Consider the following 19,486-nt stretch of genomic DNA (forward strand, 5'->3'; position numbering starts at 1 on the left):
TTCATTGGTCATTTGGGTTGCATGATATGTGGTGCTTCTCTGATTACATAAGTATGTTGTAATTCTTATGGCTTGTCTACATGGTCTTGCAGTTTGGACTGTTAGTGTGACCTGTAGTACATACCAAAGTGCTGCGTTGTAAATGCCTCATGTGTACGTAAGCTAATGCAAAGGAGGTACTTTTTAACTTGTGCCATCTGTGTTCACATGAGGCAGTAACAGCCTGTCACTTTGGTGTGCGCTTCAATTTATGCCCTGTAAATTGAATTCTGGGGGCCATGTAGCCAAGCCTTTTATCAGGTTTCCAATATGCATGTTCTTATTTATATATTTAAAATTAATTTTCCATTAATATCCTGTGTCATTACTTTAAGATATTCTTTTGTGAACATCCCTGCCCTTAAATTTGTTTGCTCGAGTAAACATGGAAGCGATGTGAACGTAGTTGATACCAATCCATTTAAATAATTCTAATGCGTACTTAGGGATATTTGGAAGGTATTCCAGTTTTGTTGAACAACTTCAAATATTGTGCTCTTGAGAGTAATGCAGATTTGAGTCCCCTTGAACTTCACATCTATGTGTTCTGTTGTTGGTTGGATCCAAAACTGGAAGGGTCCTCATTTTTGGTTCTGGTTCAGGTATAGTCAGAGTGTGTTGCACTTAGAGAAATAGAACTAGCAGAATGTTGTTCGGATGATAAGGCAATATGCACGTTTATTGTGAATGCAGAATAAATGTACTGTCCCTAGCTACTAGAATTCTCCACCACACATACACACACTCATACACACAGTTCCAAGGATGGGATATAATTACCAGCCTCAAGTCATGATGCTAGTCCACTGGCCAGGTGGTCTAGACACACGGAGGGAAGCTGGGTCATGTCAGTGCACACCAATGCTCCTGGGGGATGATCATAGAATCGAAAGACCCAATCCTATAGTTTTGTACCCATCTTTTTATTTGTTTTAGTCCATGGATCCTGTCCTGTCCCACAGCCGCAGGGCACTATATGACTATGAGTCATCACTTACCGGCAGATGTGACTTTGATCTTTTTCTTGATGGGACTTTTGTCTCCCTTTCTTGGGTGGGTTCTTTTGCAGGGCTCATTGTTCTTTGGCCATCAAGATGGTGCTGGTAGCTGGTCACCCAGACGAACTGTCTCTGGGGACTGATCCCATTACAAACTCTCCCATGTTCACACTTTTAAATGAGATTACATATGTGTACAGGCAGTACAAAGTTTAAAACGGGCTTTCAGGTTCAATATGGAGTCACTTTAGTTACAACGTATTAAAAAGGTGTTACAATAACAGATTCTTCAAAGGCAATTTTTAACAGACTACTAACAAATTAATCCAAAAATGGGTAACAATGTTTTATTTATAAAATCCGATTCATAAAAATTGGTTCACAATTAATGAATTACGTGAATTATGATTACATAATGTCACATTGGTAGATACAATTCATTAAAAGGGCGATTTTAGTTGTCAGCATGACAAGTGTAATTGCCAAAAGTGTTTAAGACCCAGATTTGTGAAGGATTCAAGCATTTCTCTACTTAGTATATCATTGCTTAACTGACTTAGGAGCCCACTTGTCACTGAAAGTCAATGAGACTTAGGCTCCTAAATCAATTAGTACTTTTGAAAACTTTACTCAGAATCTCATCTAAACACTGATGCTCCTAGGATTTCCATCATTCAGGCTGAGGGGAATATTGCAAAGTCTGTGTGTCAGTGTCAGGGTTAACTGCACCTTTGAGCTACCTCCTATATCAGTGTTTCTTAAACAGTGTTCCACGGCACACCAGTGTTCTGCGAGCCAGTCTGAGGTGTACCGCGACCTCTTCCTCCTCTTTTTTCTTTTCCCAGTGGCTGACGGAAGCTCAGTTGGGACACTCGGCAATTAAAGGGGCCGCAACCGCATTTCCCTCAGCTTTTTTTTTTTCTCAACAAAAAAACTCTTGGTGTTCCACATAAAAAAAAATTGTTTGGTGTTCCACGGTCTTAAAAAGTTTAAGAAACGCTGTCCTAGATGGCACCCACTGAAGGTTTAGATTTCCCAGAAGTCACCTCTTTTGGGATGGAGGACCAGCCTTTCTCTCCCTTCACACATGAGGGTTTAGGCTTGAAGTGCCTCTGTAATTCTCTGTGGTTTTTCTAACCAATCTGAGCAGGGTACAGAACCTGCCATTAACTTTCTCCCCGGGAGCTATAACAATGCACATCAGTTACCAACCAGCCTTCACCAAGCAAACTGCATTTATTCTTAGGGCAAAAACATTGCAAAGAAAACGTATAAAAACAATAAAAGAATCTACATAAATGCTGAATTCTTTACTAGAGGCTACCCACAACCCCAGCACAAGGATCGGGCAGGCATCAGTCTTTCAGACCCCACAACTGGCTTTGCCCCTTTGGTTACAGGTTCATGCCAGTTTTTAAATTGGTAACCAGACACCGCTTGATAGCAAGGGTCAGTTCAGCTGTTTCTTTATACAGTCCTTGTGCCTTTCATTTCCAGTCTCCAGGAAGAGGTGAATAATCAGTCAGTGGGTTCCTCCTCCCGATGTAGCACAGCTGGAATTGTGTACTTTGGATTAATCACACTCCGGAGATTCCCACTCATTGTCTCAAAACTCTGTGTCTGTTTGGTGTATTTCAAGGAGTTTGAATGCCTTACATTTCCCAAGTTTCACATTTGGGACAATTAAGGTGATGTGGAAGAAAACATTGTCCTCGCTCTGAGTTTGTAAGCAACAAGTAGCCAGAGGCAGTTTTATTATGAGCTGCAGCAAGGGAAAAACTGGTTCGGACGGGGGGAAGCCCCCCCTCCCCCGCCCGAGGCAGCTCTTCGAATACAAGCAATTATGAACCAGTTTATATACTGTCCATTAGATATAATAAAAATAACTAATCTCCTTCCCATTACAAACACCAATGGCTAACAGTTATTTAGTTCCACCCAGATGCTCCTTATCTCAAGGTCCCTGCCAGAGTCAGCATTCTATCCTTATCTCCGTATGCAGGCGAGAAGTGAAGGCAGCGTCTAATTACAGATCTCTCATTGTCAGGCCACGGACTTAGCTTGACTCTTGCTCTCTTGTTAACAAGACCAAGATGGCTGCACACAAATTCCCTTATTCCCTTTTCCTGCCTCCACAGTGATTAGATAGCAAGTGTGAAAAATCAGGGCAAGGGATGGAGGCAATGTTCCATCTAATTTTTGCCATCCTTGTGCAGATTACATTGTTGAGTGTGCCAAGGTATGTGTGAATGTGGCCTTCCAATAAAAACAAGAAACCAAGCTGTGAGTGCTGTGGCTGGGCGACATTTGAATCGGCATTTGAATATACCAGCACACAATTTCCAGGGAACACTAGTGGGGGTGATAGGCATCTATATAGCCCTGAGTGTTGGGACTCTTCCTATAAAATTGGGACATTTGGTCACCCTAGCTACAATCATCTGATCTTACAAGGTTTGGGGTGAAAATCTTGCAAAGATAGCTTACAATATTTTGTTGTAAAATTTGAAACTGAAACCTATCCCATTCACATTCAACTCTTGCAAGCTGTTTTTGACAGAATTCTTGTAAAATCAACTGAAGTTGCAAGGTGTTTTGGCCCTTGAATGCTGTCCTAAAACGAATTCTGCTCCAAACAGTGCTACTTGGTCAATCACTGGTTTCAACAAACTTTTCCATTTGATTTCACTCCATCAGGACTAAATGCATACTTAGTGTCAGTCAGATGTAATGAAGACAAAACTTAAAATGAAACTATTGAGGTGTGAGCTTTGCAGATGGGTTTATGAGGTTTCACAAAGGTTTGCCATGTGACTGACCGATGTAAGTTTTGTTCCAAAAAGCTAGATGTTCTGTCTGGAAAATAAAATCTGCTTGTCCAGAAACAACCAGCACTGAAGGTTTAGCCAAAAGTCTTGCAGACCTGAATGACTTACACCAGCAGTTTCCACACACAACCACAAAGTGTACTAAGTTATCTTGTTTTTTGCATACTTTCATATTCTCTTGCAGAAGGCTCTTCCAACTCTTGTTTTAATGACCTTTTGCTTGGGATTGGCTTTCTTTGCTCTGTTTGGTTGCTGAGCTTCTTGCTTTCCTGTTGTGCCAGATGCTCTTATGTACTCGTATTGTTTTTATTCTGTGTTCTTTATTTGCAGTGGTGACCTAGGGCTCTTTGTCCTTCATCTCTGCCAATTTGCTCTGAACAAGTTTCAATGTGTTCAGGGGCAGGGCAGCCTTTCTAATAAAGTACTTTACAGTACTGGTGAAGTTTGATGCAAAAAATTAGCTTGCCTGCGTATAATACAAGTCAACCAGACAGACCAGTTTTTTCTCCCCTTATTATAGAATATTCACACCATTTTATTTCTGAGTTCTGCCTGGTGGCAATTTCAATTTTCAACCCAACACTTGGTAATAAAACATGGCGCATTAAATCAGATGTAAGAGTTTGCCCTAAAAGTGGTTTAATAAATGTGTCAAAATGTAACGCATCACTGGCATTATTATGCAGATATATGCCTGGGGATCTGATACAGTTGTGGTTTGATGAGGAGAGGAATTGATTTTATTAAAGTTTTAAAACTACTACTAGCCAAATACTATAGAACACCTAAGAGCAATTCTACTTTTTGGCATTTAAGGCCCTGATCCAGCATTTAACCCTTAAGTGTGTGCATAACTTTGAGCACACAAATACTCCCAGGGACTTCAGTGAGACTATTCACATGCTTAGTTAAATATATGCTTAAATCCTTTGCTGTGTGGGAACCTATAGTGAGCTGCTTAGTCAGCTGTTGGTGATAATAGGCAAGGTTGTGTTCCTGGCTTTGAGTAAATGGGATATTTGGAAAATTTGAAGAGTTAAACCTCGGAGGAAGAAGAATCAGGAAAAAAAAATCTGTCTGTCTTTTGTTCATTTTAAATACAAACAAATTATACTATTTCTCCCCTTGAAAGAGTTAAAAAGGTCCAATGCAGAGATCATTTTTCCAGGTTTCCTCAGTGAGACACAAGCTTTTTCAATCAGGAAGTCAAGGGGCAGTCTGGCTAACTTTGGTTTTTGAAAACTGTAGCTCTTGTCAGTTTCTAAGGGCTTTTTCAGAAAGGTTTGGATGGTTTTTAATTACAAATTCATTTTTTCTGGAAGAGCTGGTATTGTGGACTGCCTATTAAATTAATTTTAACTTTTTTTGCTTTTTTTTGTCTCCTTTTTTAAATGTAACCCCTGTAGACATTTTTTTAGAAACTTGACAAATAGTCCTTGTTTTATTTCTCTATTGTCTATGTGTTTTTGCCAAGAGGACTTTTTTATTTTAAATTTAAATGGTGAGTGCTGTAACTTTAACTCCTTACATAGGATAACATTCTCTAAAATACTTCAGCGATTTGGGAAGCCAGTGGGATTAAGGTTCTGATTTTGAAAATGGTGCTTAAGGCTCCTAATTCACATAGAATCTTTTCATATCAGTTTACCCAGTGTCTCTCTGGGCATGTCTACACTGCACACTTATTTCTGAATAAGCTATTTTGGAATAGAAACTTTGAAATAGCTAATTTTGAAATAGCACATTCACACTACAAATACCCATTGAAATGCCTATGTAAATTACCAAAGTAAGCTTCAAATGCCCATGATTGTAGACAAAAGGGGGAAATGTGGATCCTAGCCAGAGAGCACATGAGTGGATTCCACAATTTCATATATATATAATTTAAAACTTTATGATTTTTTAAGCCACTCATGACTTTTGGGGGGTCCTGCCTCATGATTTTTGAAAACTTGAGATTGTCAATATTGCTGTCTCCACTTATAAGCAAAGATTTAATAGCAGAACATAAGGTCTCTTGTTACAAAAACTACATTACTTCAGCAAAATGTACTTTAATATATAGAGCTTAACATAGTACACTGGAGCAAAGCAAGTGATGAACTAACTATATTTTCCCATGCTAGTGCCAACCGAACAAAGGCATGACACCGTTTTGCCTGTTTCTTTTAAGAGCCTGACAAATTTAATATTGTTCCTTTTAAAAAAGATTCTTTATGCTCCTTCTGCTTCAGTTAGCACATGCAAGATTTTATAGTTAAGCTAGTTTAGCATGTGGTGATTGTCACGCACAGTACAGGGGGACTGCCAGACTGGCTCAGCTGACTAGAATTTTGGTTCTACACTCATCTGTCTATATTGTGCTGCTGGTGCACTCTATAAAGTCTCATTCAGGGATGGGGAAACTTATTTGGGTCAGGGGGCCGCTGACCACAGAAAAATCAGTCTGGGGCCACACACAAGTGAGAAGCAAAAAAATCCCCCCAAACCAAAAATCAAACAATAAAACCAACAAAACAAAAACACCCCTCCCTCAATAAACAAAACAAAAAAAAAAACCCTCACTGAAGTGGCCCTTGACTGAGAAGCAGAAAGGCACCGTCCACATCCGCTTGCATCCCAGAGCCTAAGGGGATCCAAGCTAGTAGAGCTTGTGTGCTCTTGCCCCCAGGCCTTAGGTTCCCCACCCCTACTAGGATCACCAGATGTCCCAGTATTGGGGGCTTTGTCTTATATATGCAACTATTCCCCTCACAGTTTCCTAGGATTGCCAGCTTTCTACTCCCACAAAACTGAACACCCTTACCTGCCTCCTGCCCTGCCCCCCAACCTGAAGACCCGCCCCCCACTCACTCCATCCCCCCTGCCTCTGTTGCTCACTCTCAATCTTCAGTCACTCATTCATTTTCACTGGCTGGCTCAGGAGGCTAGGATACAGGAGGGGGCTCTGGCTGAAGATGTGGGCTCTGGGGGGCCAGGAATGAAGGATTTGGGGTGCAGGAAGGGGCTTTGGGCTGGGGTGGAGCTGAGGGGTTCAGAACAAGGGGAGGGGCTCTGGGCTGAAATGGGGGCTGGAGTATGGGAGGGATACAGGCTCTGGGCTGAGGCAGAGGGTTGGATTGTGGGCTCTGGCTGGTGGTGCAGGAGCATGTGGAGCCTCCTGGCTGCCCCTACACTTAGGAGTCAGAGGGGGATGTGCTGCTGCTTTCAGCAGCCACGCAGAGCCACAGCAGGCAGAGAACCTGTTTTAATCCCTGTGTGCCACTGCCCAGACTTTTAGTGGCCTGGTCAATAGTGCTCACTAAAACCGCCAGGGTTACTTTTCAACCTGACGATCCAGTCGAAAGTGGGATATCTGGCAGCTCCACTGCTTCTTCCCATGCCTCTTCCCTTAAAAAAGCAACCTGATTTTTCACACTTGTTGTGTGGCCACCCAGTTTCTCATCTGTTCATTGCTTGGATTGATAAAGGACCTAGATTATTCTTCAGGGGATCTAATGGCCCACAGTAGGAGCTTTAGCAGAGACAGGAAACTACAGCCCACTTCCTTGCCCCGAGCCCCCTTCTGCACCCCACCCCAGTATTCCCTCTAATCTTTTCCATCCAAATGAGGATTTTTTCATCTATGTGTGGAATAATTTCATGTGCACCAAGGCATGCGTGACTGTGCACCACTAGTAGAACAACAAAAAAACTACCTGTGAGTGTTCTGCCAATCAGCTGGGTGGCATTTGAATCTCTCCTGGATCGGCACACAAGTGCATAGCTTACAGTGAACACTGCCCCATTCCCCCTCACACACCTTTCCGTGCCCCATCTGCTTGCCTCAGCCATACATTCATGGGCCACCATACAGTTTCCCTGCCCAGATGTGACCCTTGGTCCAGAAAGATTGCCCATCCCTGAGCTAGAAGCATATTGTCTCTGTGAAACACCCATCCCTTTTTGGCCATTGACCAACAGCTGTAAAATACTGTTTGGTGCATGTACATACTGCTGCTCTGCTGTGCTCAGGTCTTTGTGACTGTTGCCCTCTAGTGGCTGGCTTAGAGATCTTTCTAAAGCTCAGTACTTTGCACGGAACAGCTTGCTTTCAAGTGGTGGAAGCCTTTGCTTTGGAAGGAAAAGGTTCTGAATGGAGCAGTAGATGGGCAGCAAGTTGTGAGTTTCCATCATACATCACTGACCAGCTCTATAGGGGGAGAAGGCCCTTGCGTGATCTGGGTGCAAAAAAAAAAAAAAAGTTGGAAGTTTTTTTTTCACCACCTGATCTCTATCTTGTGTAGAAGTAAATATAGAAGATGATTATTCATGCAGGGGGACCTGTTGCTGGTTTTTGCTTTGATCCCTGCCTGTGATACAAGTAAGGTGCTTCAATGATTAGTCACTTGCCTCCCATCTCTACTTTCCCAGGTTCTAATTGACTGGATTAACGATGTCCTGGTGGAAGAGAGAATCATCGTTAAGCAGCTTGAGGAAGACCTTTATGATGGGCAAGTGCTACAGAAGCTTTTGGGTAAGTTGATTCTAAAGATGGGGGCTTTGCAGAGAAGTGAGCCCCTCTGGGTGTGTTGGCTACAGTGAACCCTCGTTTATCGCGGTAGATAGGTTCCAAACCCGACCGCGATAGCTGAAAATCCGCGAAGTAGGGACACCATATTTAATGGAATTAACGAAATATTTGGGGTCTTCATATATCGCGGCTATTTTCGAAATTTCCGGAAAATCCGCGATATATTTCTTTTATAATATATACATACGTAATGAAAAAAGTCCGCGAAGTCGTGAATCCGCGATGGTCGAACCGCGAAGTAGCGAGGGCTCACTGTAGTTACCCCCTCCCATCCCCATCTCCAGGCTAGCTGTCTGCAGCTTTGTTGAATTAGATATTAAGCCTATCCACGTTTACTTAAACCAGTATAAATCACTGTTTAAATGCTTATTTTGGTTTAAGAGTTAGCTTGCTTAGACTATGTCTACACTACCACTTATGTTGCTCGGGGATTTGACAAAGCCACGCCCCCCTGCAACAGAAATTACACTGACATAAGCACCAGTATGGACAGCTATATTGGTGGAAAAATTTCTTCCCTTGGCTTAGGGTTGCAGTGGCACAGCTGCATTGGTACAATTGTGCTGCATTAAGCTCTCTAGTTCAGCCTTAGATTTAGCTTAAATAGATTCCTGACTGACTTCAGCTAAACTGAAATTACCTCTGGTTTCAACCAAAATAAGCGTGCCCACACAGACTTTTGCACCAGTGTAACAAACTCAGATTTGTGGTCAAATTGGCGCAACTTTCTTGTGCTGGACAAGGCCTTATTGTGTTGAATTCCTATTACTATAGGGAAGGAAAAGGGAAGGTGCAATGACTAATTTTTTATTGTACCCTTCTGAAATTGATTATAACACTTCTAAAATACACCCCACCCCACCCCGGAGCTCTGCATTTTCCCAAATACAGGAGTTCCCAGAAGACATCACTGTGACATTTGGAAGGTAAATAAATATTCCTGTTTCACAGATGAGTTATTTGTTCACAGTGACAGATCTGGAGATTGGAGCCTAGGAGTCCTGCCTTGTAGTTCTGTGCCTGTACTTGTTTAACAAGTCTTGCTTTGTTTGTTTGAATGCAGAAAAGCTGGCTGACCGTAAACTGAATGTGGCAGAAGTGACACAGTCTGAAATTGGTCAGAAACAAAAGCTGCAGACGGTTCTGGAAGCTGTCCATGATTTACTCCGACCCCATGGCTGGACAATCAAATGGAATGTTGACTGTAAGTGTCACATGCAAAAGGTCTGCTTTGAAATAAAACTGTTTCATGTTCATGGATGCAAAAAGGAAATTATTTTTTTTCCTGCTCATTTCATAAATGCAACATCCATCCTGGTAACCAATAATTTGATCACGTATTTTGTGGTGCAGTGCTTTTATGGAATACGAATAGTAATATATATGTGTAGTCCATATACATAGCATGAGACGGTTGGAGTTCTAGCACATGCCAACTAGCCTCTATGGTCCTTCTTTGAACTCCTTCAGATGAAGAGGGATATGTTATAATTGGACTTCTTGAAGTGTGTTATACATTGCCTATTATTCAAATATTGTTTTGCTGATCTCTGTTGATCTGAGAAACTTGTTAGCCTCTTGGATCTAGGCATTCATTCTAGGATGACAGTGTCCTGTTTAGAGAAGGTATTTCTGATGAAGTAAGCAGAAAGTATATCCCTTTAAAGTGTGACCCTTCATCTACCACAGAATTTGTGATGTGTTTCTGTGCAGGAATGAACCATCTTAATGTGGCTTATAAGGAGGCACACCATAACCTGTGTAATTTTGCTACAGATTTGTTTGGGATAGGCATTCTCAAGTATAGGTCTGATTTAATACAGTTGAGTGTATCTGAACTTGCTTGAGATGTGCTAATTCACTTTTAAAGCCAGTGTGTTTTTTGTACTTCTGCAGACATGGCTTTTATGAATATGCACTACTTTGTTGATATACTCAGCTGTAGTTCGGTGGGTGTCAGTACACCTGTTTTAGCACTGTATGTGGTTAGTATGTGCAATATGCTCCCTCATTTCTTTTACTCTTCCCTGAGGAGAGGGATGATCTGGGCACTGTCTGCTTTCAATAACTGGTTCTACTTTTGACTTGTTTTGTGACGTTGGACAATCTGTTCCCCTTTGTTACCATAGCTGTAAAGCGTGGATAATATTTATCCATCTGACACAGGTTAATTCTTTAATGTTTGTAAAAATCTTTTGTGATCATTGTGTTGCCTTGCTACCCAATAAAGTATCTCAACCTTAAAAGGCTGGTTATTTAAAATCTGTTTTCAACTTTTTTTTCCCAGCAATCCATGGCAAGAATCTAGTTTCCATTCTCCACCTTCTCGTAGCTTTGGCCATGCATTTCCGGGCTCCCATCCGGCTTCCTGAGCATGTTTCTGTGCAAGTGGTAGTTGTAAGGGTAAGTATAAACTCCCAAGTATACCACATCATTATGACTGTCATCCATCACCCTGGCCTCTCTGCTTATATGCCGCAAACCTTCCCCTCTCCCCCCACATCCTTTGTCTTCGTTATTTAGCTAATCCCTGCCCTTTTTGGGAAGCCCTTTGTGTTTCCCCGGGGCCAGTTCATCATGTTGATTGTGACATACTGGTTTCTTTAGTTCTGCGTATCGACACTGGTCGTTCTCCATTTCTTTCTCTGCTTGGCGATTGGGGAGATAAGGTTAGACACATGACTTCTAGTCTCCTGCTCTAGACATTGCAATGGTTGTTTCTGTCATTGCTGTCTGGTCTTGACTTTTTTGCCCATTTTTCTTGGTCCACTAAGAGCATTTTGCTACTTGCAGGATATTCTAACTTTGTTTTTTGTCTCAATTTCCATCATAACTTACTCTTCCCTGGCTTTGTGGTTCTCTTTGGCTGATGAATCTGCAAAAGCCCCAAGGTGGGACCTGAACTCTGATTTCCTGAACAGCTACTGTCCTACCCATCCAAACCTTCTGGCCGGCTGCTTTCTCATGTCCTGCTGTAAATGTTCAGTATGATGGCCCATGCAGTTGTAATGTATGCGTGGCAGACAGCATTGACCATGGGTTTGTCAGTAGCAGCGAGAAGTCACCCTTGCTGTAGTGAGATTCATTTTGGGAATGAGAAGATATATGGTGTAGTGAAACTGAGTCCCAGGCCTTGATTCTGCAAACAGGGATCATTTGCGTAAAATGAAATTTAGATAGTGACAGATAAGACAAACACTTTGGTTTAAGTTAAACCTGATGTTTTTCGGGCTGCCAGCCAGAATGTTTAAGGTATGTCTTCACTGCAGCTGAAAGCATACACCCAGACAGACTCATGTTATTTCTGGCCAAGCTGGCTCACTGGAAATAGAGGCATTGACATTGCAACGTGGGTGGTAGCTCAGGCTAATCTCTTGAGTACAATCTTTGCTTGAACAGGGCTAGCATAAGTCTGCACATTCCCAGCTGCAGTGTAAACCTACCTTAGGAGGACAAGAATTTGTGTGTGTATATGTGCACGTTATCTATGTATGTCACTTCTTTATATTTTCTATTCTGCTGCTATCCTGAAGCATTTTAAAATACAGCATGCTATCCTGTATTTTGGGAGTTTGAATAAGGAGTAAAATATTTGTAGTTCAACTTGTACGTGAATCAGTCTTAAGGAGATGTACTAGTTAAGTGAAATATTGTGACAGGGAAAAGCTAGCTGGTTACCAGAAAGAAATAAAAAAACAGATATATATTAGCCCTAGCCTGAAGAAATCCCTGCTGTCATGGCAACCAAATGGCAATTATTCCAGGTTAATTAAGATACCTCAAGACAATCTAGAACCTGCTAGAACCAGTTGAGACAGTTAGGTTTGATTGAGACATCTGGGGCCAATCAAGGACTAGTTTGGGCTGACTAAAAGCCTCCCCTTTAGTTAGTTTAGTGCACACCAGGAGCAGTGGCAGGAGGACATGGTGTTGGAGAGCAGGAACTATAGAGATGGTCTCAGGAACCAGGAAGGAGTCCTACAGGTACAGATGTGTGGGACAGGGAGAGCTCTACCTGGGAAACAGCTACTTTGGGCCCTAGAAGTCTCAGGGGGGTAAACTGGTAGGGGGGAGAGACTAAGATAAGATATCTAGTTTTTTGCTGCCACGTTTGGGGAGGCAACTGGAGGCTAAGAGATTTTTGCTCCTCCCTTTTCTCCCTGCTATGCCAGTGATGAGTGGCTAAATCAGACTATTGCTTGCTCTTGAAGTAAAGGTGTTATATTGAGAGCTGCAGTGAGCCACTGAGGTGATTAATTAGACTTGGAATGTGTAAGCATCTGCAGAATTTGGCCCACATTTAAGAAAAGATGCAAGAAGTGAAAGTCAGTGGGACTTAGACTTCTAAATCACTTAGGCACTTTTGATATTGTTACCCCTTAGAAGTCTTCAGATTGTAGACTCAGTTAAATTGTCTTAAATGAGTAGCTGTGCCGGTCTGCAACTTTAAAAATGAGTAGTCCTGCAGTACCTTAGAGACTATATATAGATCATATATATGATCATGAGCTTTCAGTTAAACTGGCTTAACCCTTGTTTAAAATTGGCTTAGCTTAATTTGGTAATTTGCCAAATAAGCCATGTCTGTTTCAGGCCTTTTTTACACTATAAAAGCTTTTCTGATATCATGGTACTAGCAGAACCCCCTCATGTAATACCACCTTCCCAAACATTAGCTATGTCAGCAGAAGTCTCTCTTTGTTAGAGCTGCATCCACATTTGAGGTTATGCCAGCATAACTGTGTGGTGAGGAGGTGTGAGGTCACACTTCTGCCTGACATAGCTGTTCTGCCCCCCCCCCCCCCCCCCAAAAAAAAAAATCTGGCAAGGAGACATAGCCTGAATCAATTTAAATCTGTTTTAGTTCCCTCGTGTGAAATTCCTAAGTGGACATAATTAGAAATAAGGAAATTATAACAGACTCCACAAGATGGCAGTGTGTCCAGCTTCAGGGTGAATTGTTGCAAAATCAGTATTAATTGCCTCTTGAAATTATGCAGTTTCTTTTTTAAATGCTTTGGGTATGAAATATAAACTTTTTTAGCATGACAGTCTGACTGTCACAGTTACTCATGAAGTCCGGGGAGAACTCAAGTTAAATTGTTTTGTACCACCTTATAAGTAGCTGCCTCAGATACTGAGTTTGCAGGACTAAGATTGCGCCTGCTGAATGGATTTAACATATGAGTTGTTCAGCACTCCCCCCTCTCCCTGAAGAAATTCTTGTTGTACCTGCCTAAAGCAGAGAATTGAAAATCTTGAGGCTTTGCTCCCCGCTAGCTGCCCTCTCATTAGTTTTGATTTCCATTTGGACATAAATTTCCATGTGTTAATGTTTTATAATAGAGAAATATTTTAAATTAGGAGAATGTAGAAAGACTTATTCATAAAGCATCATAAGAACAGTGCTTCTGTCCACTGTGCAAGACTCAAGAATTGTATTATTCAAGTCTTACCTAGACTGAGTCCATCTCTCTGCTAGTCCAGCGGTGCACAACCTGTGAGTGGCAACCCCCTTGGGCTGTCTTTGTGGGGAGTCGCAGCGCTGTGATCCGACCATTTTTTTTCTCACCAACTTTGGGTCCAGTATTTTGGTGACACCATCTGGCAATTTGGGGGTCAAGCGTGAAAAAAAGTTGCTCACCACTATGCTAGTCCTCTTCACACATTTGCAGTACATGTAATCTCAGTGCTGCTAAAAGGTTTTTGGGATAACTTTGAGGTAATCCTCCAGCAACTGCAGTCCCGAATCAGAGGCCTAAGAGGTGAGAAAGGTATGTGGTCTTCATGGAAAAATAAATCTGTTCAGTGACTATAGCGCAAAAGGTCAGGACCAAACCTTGTTCACTTGTTCCTGGGCTGCTCAGGTTTGTGGGACTAAGTTCTATGAAGGCTATAGGACTAGCATGCTCAGCTCCTAAAAATCAGCACTTTTTTCTTGAGTGATTGTTTCCAGCTAAACCAGAACCTTTTTGTTCCCCTTCCTTTTTAAAATGTAAGGTCCATTATTCACCCTCTGTACTTTCTGAATTAATTCATTCATAGCCATTGCTTTCTGCCTCTGGGCTGTAAGGGTGGCTGGAGGCTGCAGAAGCCCATCTTGAAAGCAGAGCAGAGGAACGATGGGATGGAAACAAGACAGCAGTTGCTTAGCATTCGGTCAGACTTCCTTATTTGTCCATCTCTGTGGTCATTGCATCTTGCCTTGTCACACCTTCCAGGCAGTAATCCTTTGGCTGCCTGATAGGATCAGAATCAGATGTATTCATGAGGTGGATTTGATGTGTTCTTAAGCCACAGTGGGACAGATGCCCTCAGTATAGCACAGAGCCAGGCCATGGCAGCAGAATGGAGACATGGAAGCAAAATGGCAGGAGATAACATCTTCTTCCAACTAGGGGTGATAATTTCAATTAATGAGCTAATCAAGTAGTCGATGGAACTTCCATCAACTACTCGATAAGGAGTGGGATGGGGTGGCACTGCAGGAACCGGGGGCGAGAGGGGACTGAACTAATTCCCACTTGCCTGGGGTTCCCCATTGCACTGCCTGTGCCTTTTAAAAGTAGCAAGAGCCCTGTGGGGCTTACATTTAAAAGGCAGAGTCCCAGCTGTCAGAGTCCCGCTTGTGCAGTTTCCTGCTGTACTTCTGCCTTCCCTGCAACCCTGTCCCCACAGAGATGGTGCTGGGAGGAACCAGCTTTTAAGCCGGCTTCCCCCAGCATCGGCTCCTGCTCCCCCTTCTTGCTGCCTCTGATACAGAGGCAGCAAGGGGTGGGGGGAGGGGAAGTGACTAGTCCACTAGTTGCTTACATTCCTACTTCCAACATCGCTCTTGGCCAGGCTCACTGGTTCACTAGAAACAGCAAAATGGTTCTTGTTTTGTGAGGAGGTGGCAGGAAGGAATTCGTGCAGAGGTTCTTGGCTCAAACAAAATGCATCAGAGAGGAGGGCTTCTTTGTGGTGCCGTTCTCATTAACAACTGCTTCTTGTTGGTGTTTGTGGTTTAACTGTCAAGAATTAGTGAGAGGGCCTGGGAGGAATGGGATGGGCTCGTCTCTGGTGGTGATTTACCAGGGATACCAGAACTAGAACTAGTCCTGAAGTAGCAGTTGAAGTGAACCAAGTCATAAGTCAATTTGATAAGATTTGCTTGGGAGTCAGCTGCTGGGATCTGAACTCCTTAAGACAGCATCTTAAGCTGTGAGAGAAAGAAGAGGGAAAAAAATGATTTTCCTTCAAAGTGACAATGACGAATCCTTTAACTTTGTAGGGTACCTATAGAATCAGGGGAAGAGCAAGTTATGAATGTGTTAAATAAGCAAGTAAAAACTCTAGCTCTGCATTGAGTTAGAAAACTACCATGCAGGAGGGCCTAGTTACAGCAATGAAGTGTATCCCTAAGACTCCAGCATGGGTCAGGGACATGCTTCCAGCACAGCTTGGTCTTGTCCACAGCGCAAAGGCCATGTTTTAATAGGGTCTAGGGAAGACGGTGTTGTAACTGGATCTCGCCATGCACTAGCTCTCTGTATGGCAGAGCAGATAGTCATGCAGAAAATCATCCTGAAAAGTCCAGTAAGAGGGAAATAACTTTGATTACAAAATAACTAGTCTTTTCCTTCCCCTCCCCTACAATTCCTCAGTGAATTTGTCACTCCGGAAAGAGAGACTGACTCACTCCAATTTAGATTCTTCTGCTGGGCAAGCCTCCATCACACACTGGTAGCTCTGCCAGTGGACCTCAGCCCTGACCTCTAGTAGCAACCCTTGTTTATTACAGTCTCAGACCGCTCGGAGGTCTGCCAATTCATTTGGATCATTTGTTATGTTTGTGTCACGAACAAATATCCACAGGGGACTTCAGAGGAGATGGACAAACTCACTTTCTCATTTGTGATCCAGGCGGAATTTAGATTCCTGTCTCTTGAGGAGACTTGCTAGTGAATTTATAGGCTGCAGATATAGACGCCTCCTCAACATTCATTTGGCTGTCAGTCTGATAAATGCCACTGTGCTAAATCTTAACCCCTTGTGTCAATTGCCTTGCCTCATCTCTACTGAAACTTAATCTTAAAAAGCTAGATAAAATGTGTGCGCTCCTTTGGGACTTGATTGGGAGAGGGATGCTGCAGAACTCTTATGAGCTCCACCTCCTCCTCTACAGTTCTGACTTTTTTATATCTTGGTTTCCAGAAACGGGAAGGCCTTCTCCAGACAGCTCATGTTACAGAAGAGCTCACAACCACTACAGAGTAAGCAGGAAATCTTTATCCATCTGACGGGGGTGTGGGTGTGTGGAGGTGTGTGTGTGTGTGTGTGTGTGTGTGTGTAGGGGGTCTGTAAGGTGTGTCCTTACTTGAAATGAAAGAGCACCAACAATTCTGTTTATCAAATTAACTGCCTCTGTGAAACCCTTAACGCACAACTTTTTTATGCAGAAACCACTTTATCACTGGAAATACACTGCAAAGGAAAAACATTTTTCTCCCGGGCAAACCTTTGTTACAAAAGATTTTAGTTTTTACCCTAATAGGTCATAGATATTTGTGCAACAACTTTTTGCTGTTTCTTTTACTCCACTGTGTATAATCCATTTCTGCCCAGCCTTATTGCACCACTCTGCTAAATGAGTGGTGTAGGGATTTTTGGGGGAGAATCAGCAGGATGCTTCTTCCTTGGGACACCTCCTCAAAATTGACTAATTGCTTTTACGTGAAAATGGAACGCGGGAAGGCTCTGTAAGTTTTCCCCATCCATGTGCTGCGCAGTGGAGCGCAGCAGGCTAGTCCCCTTAATCTTTGCAGCTGTTCTATGTCGCTTTTTTGTTTTTACAGTTCTCTCAAAGGAAAAAGGATAGAAATGCTCTTTGGCTAAAAATGAAAGCTCAGACTCTCCATCACAGGGCCTAAAGGCAGTGTTAACAAGGGGCTCACATGAAGCTTCCAGCTCATCAATGCCTAGTCTCCCTATAGGGATGCCTCAACCTTTTATTAGTTTGTAGCTAAGTGGAGTCCAGGTGGTTTGCTCTGTGGGGGTTCCCTTTGGATGAAACCTTCAGAAATGAAGGCACAGTTTCTCTGTGCGGGCATTAAAGCTCTCGTGGTCCTTTTCAGGGGAATAGAGGTTTGCCACAGTGTCTTTGGCCAAAATTTCTCTCCCTTTTCCAGTTTGGCAGTGTGCTTGGCAATCCTCTTTCTTAGAGTTGGCCATGGTTCAGTGGTGATGTACGAAAGATGCTTGTGTGTGTGTAATAAAGTGTGTATTTTATAGGGTGTAGATTTAAATAAATAAGACACCTATCTAAAATCCTACGTGCTCTAACACAAATTAGAAATTCAAGAAAACAAAAACCTCCTAACCCCATAATCGCCAACTAAACTAAACCTTGTACGGAGTCTGTCTCTCTCTCAATCAATCAATCAGTCAATCAATATAGGTTTGTGTGTGTGTATTAAAAATACTATAGTTACCCTGCATTGCTCGAGACCTTCATTTTTGTTTTTTGGAAAATAAAATGAATGCACATGCTTCATTTAAATAATTGTTCTGGGGTAGGGCTGTGGATGAGAGGTTCAGAATGCTGGCTGTCTTGGGGAGCGAGGACAACCCCAGCTCTCTCTCAGCACAACAGGTTGGGGCCAAGTGAGACGTGCCTCTCCATGGCTGCTACAGCTCCAACGGGTACAACTAGTGGGAAGGGTGCATGTTGGCTGCTTGGGTCAGGTCCAGGTTCATCTGTCCTCTCTGCTCCCCAGCTGGAGTGAGGGATGCAGCAAACTGTGCACTTTCCCCCCGCTCCCTGGCAATGGGGTACAGTCAGCAATATTCCTGTATGAATTGGGGAGGGAGAGGGAGAAGCTTCGGCTCCCCCTGGCCTTCTCTAAAGGGTGCCTGAGGAGGGAGGCTCGGAGCTGAGGCAGTACCAGATGGGAGGGGAAAGGAGGGGGGGGTTCCAGCCCTTTTATCTTCCTGGTGAGTCTGTCTCCTTTCTGTATGGTTTTATAAGAAGCAATCCCATTCCATGCACATCCCAATTTCCTGGCACAACCAACCCCTTATCTTACTTTAAGTTATGATAAGAGGGAGCTGCATGCTGAATTTGGTCATCCTAGCTCTTACTGTTTAGGTGAAGTTCTTGAACAGACAGACAAACTCTCAAATCTATGTCTATAGCTATATTTGAGAGAGAGAGGGGGGGGGCACTTGATTCTCAGTATATGTAAATCTGCAGAGCTCCATTGACTGCAACCTGAGGACTTTGTTCCTGTATAATGCCTATGTTATTTCAATAACATACAAAAATGTGTGCCATATTTTTATCTAAGTAAAACTGTGACATACCTAACCATAACTATACTTATTCTGAACTGTTTAATGTAATCTATTATCTAAGTGCCTACAGCAATTTGGTATAAAATAAATCAATATATTTATTCATTCACCCTAAGACTTGGAAAAGGCATAATTATGCATTTTACATCATTGGCTCTCAGTGTAACGTCACAGATATCAGTTGAGTTACATCAGGGCTAAATTTGGCCCATTTTCTTCCAGCGTGTTGGGTATGAGCCTGTAAGGTGCTGAAACTTGTACCTCAGTGGGGCTTGATTGTCCTTAGTACCACATAGGATCAAGCCTATTAAGTCTAGGGTTTCTTCATTGACTTCTGAACTAAATTAATATTTTCTCATGTTCTCATTTGCAGGATGATGATGGGAAGATTTGGTAAGTAACATAGTAACCTGTAGAAGTTGCTCCATCAAACTCATTGACAAAGCATCTGGCTTTTTGTTATAAACATGTCTCAGTTAATTCAGGACAGCGGAGCAGGCAGTAGTACAAGGCAGGAGCATGTGGCAGGGACAGCTGTGTTACTGGCCGAGGGGAGTCCTGCCTGAAGAAGAAGGGAGTAGAGGGGCATGGGGCAGCTGCTGAAAGAGCCATAATTTTCAGTCTTTTGCTCTGTCTACTAGACGTTCGACCTCAGCCTGTTATTTTCATTACAAAAGATAATTTTCTGTTTTAAAGAAACTTTGCTCAGC

The 19,486-nt window shown here is 42.6% G+C and overlaps 1 protein-coding gene across 4 annotated transcripts in view; it reads left to right on the forward strand.

Annotated features, from left to right (window-relative positions):
- Positions 1-19,486, forward strand: part of PARVB (parvin beta) — an 88,655-nt gene that overhangs the window by 46,693 nt on the left and 22,476 nt on the right. For all 4 annotated transcript variants that reach the window (XM_006127729.5, XM_075899641.2, XM_006127730.4 and 1 more), the window contains exons 4-8: positions 8,282-8,384; positions 9,505-9,645; positions 10,729-10,844; positions 16,638-16,696; positions 19,150-19,169. In XM_006127729.5, coding sequence (XP_006127791.1) covers positions 8,282-8,384; positions 9,505-9,645; positions 10,729-10,844; positions 16,638-16,696; positions 19,150-19,169 — 439 coding nt within the window. The remainder of the gene's footprint in view (positions 1-8,281; positions 8,385-9,504; positions 9,646-10,728; positions 10,845-16,637; positions 16,697-19,149; positions 19,170-19,486) is intronic.

Source organism: Pelodiscus sinensis, chromosome 1 (genome assembly GCF_052426305.1).
Source record: "Pelodiscus sinensis isolate ZL-2025 chromosome 1, ASM5242630v1, whole genome shotgun sequence".
Classification (NCBI taxonomy): domain Eukaryota; kingdom Metazoa; phylum Chordata; order Testudines; family Trionychidae; genus Pelodiscus; species Pelodiscus sinensis.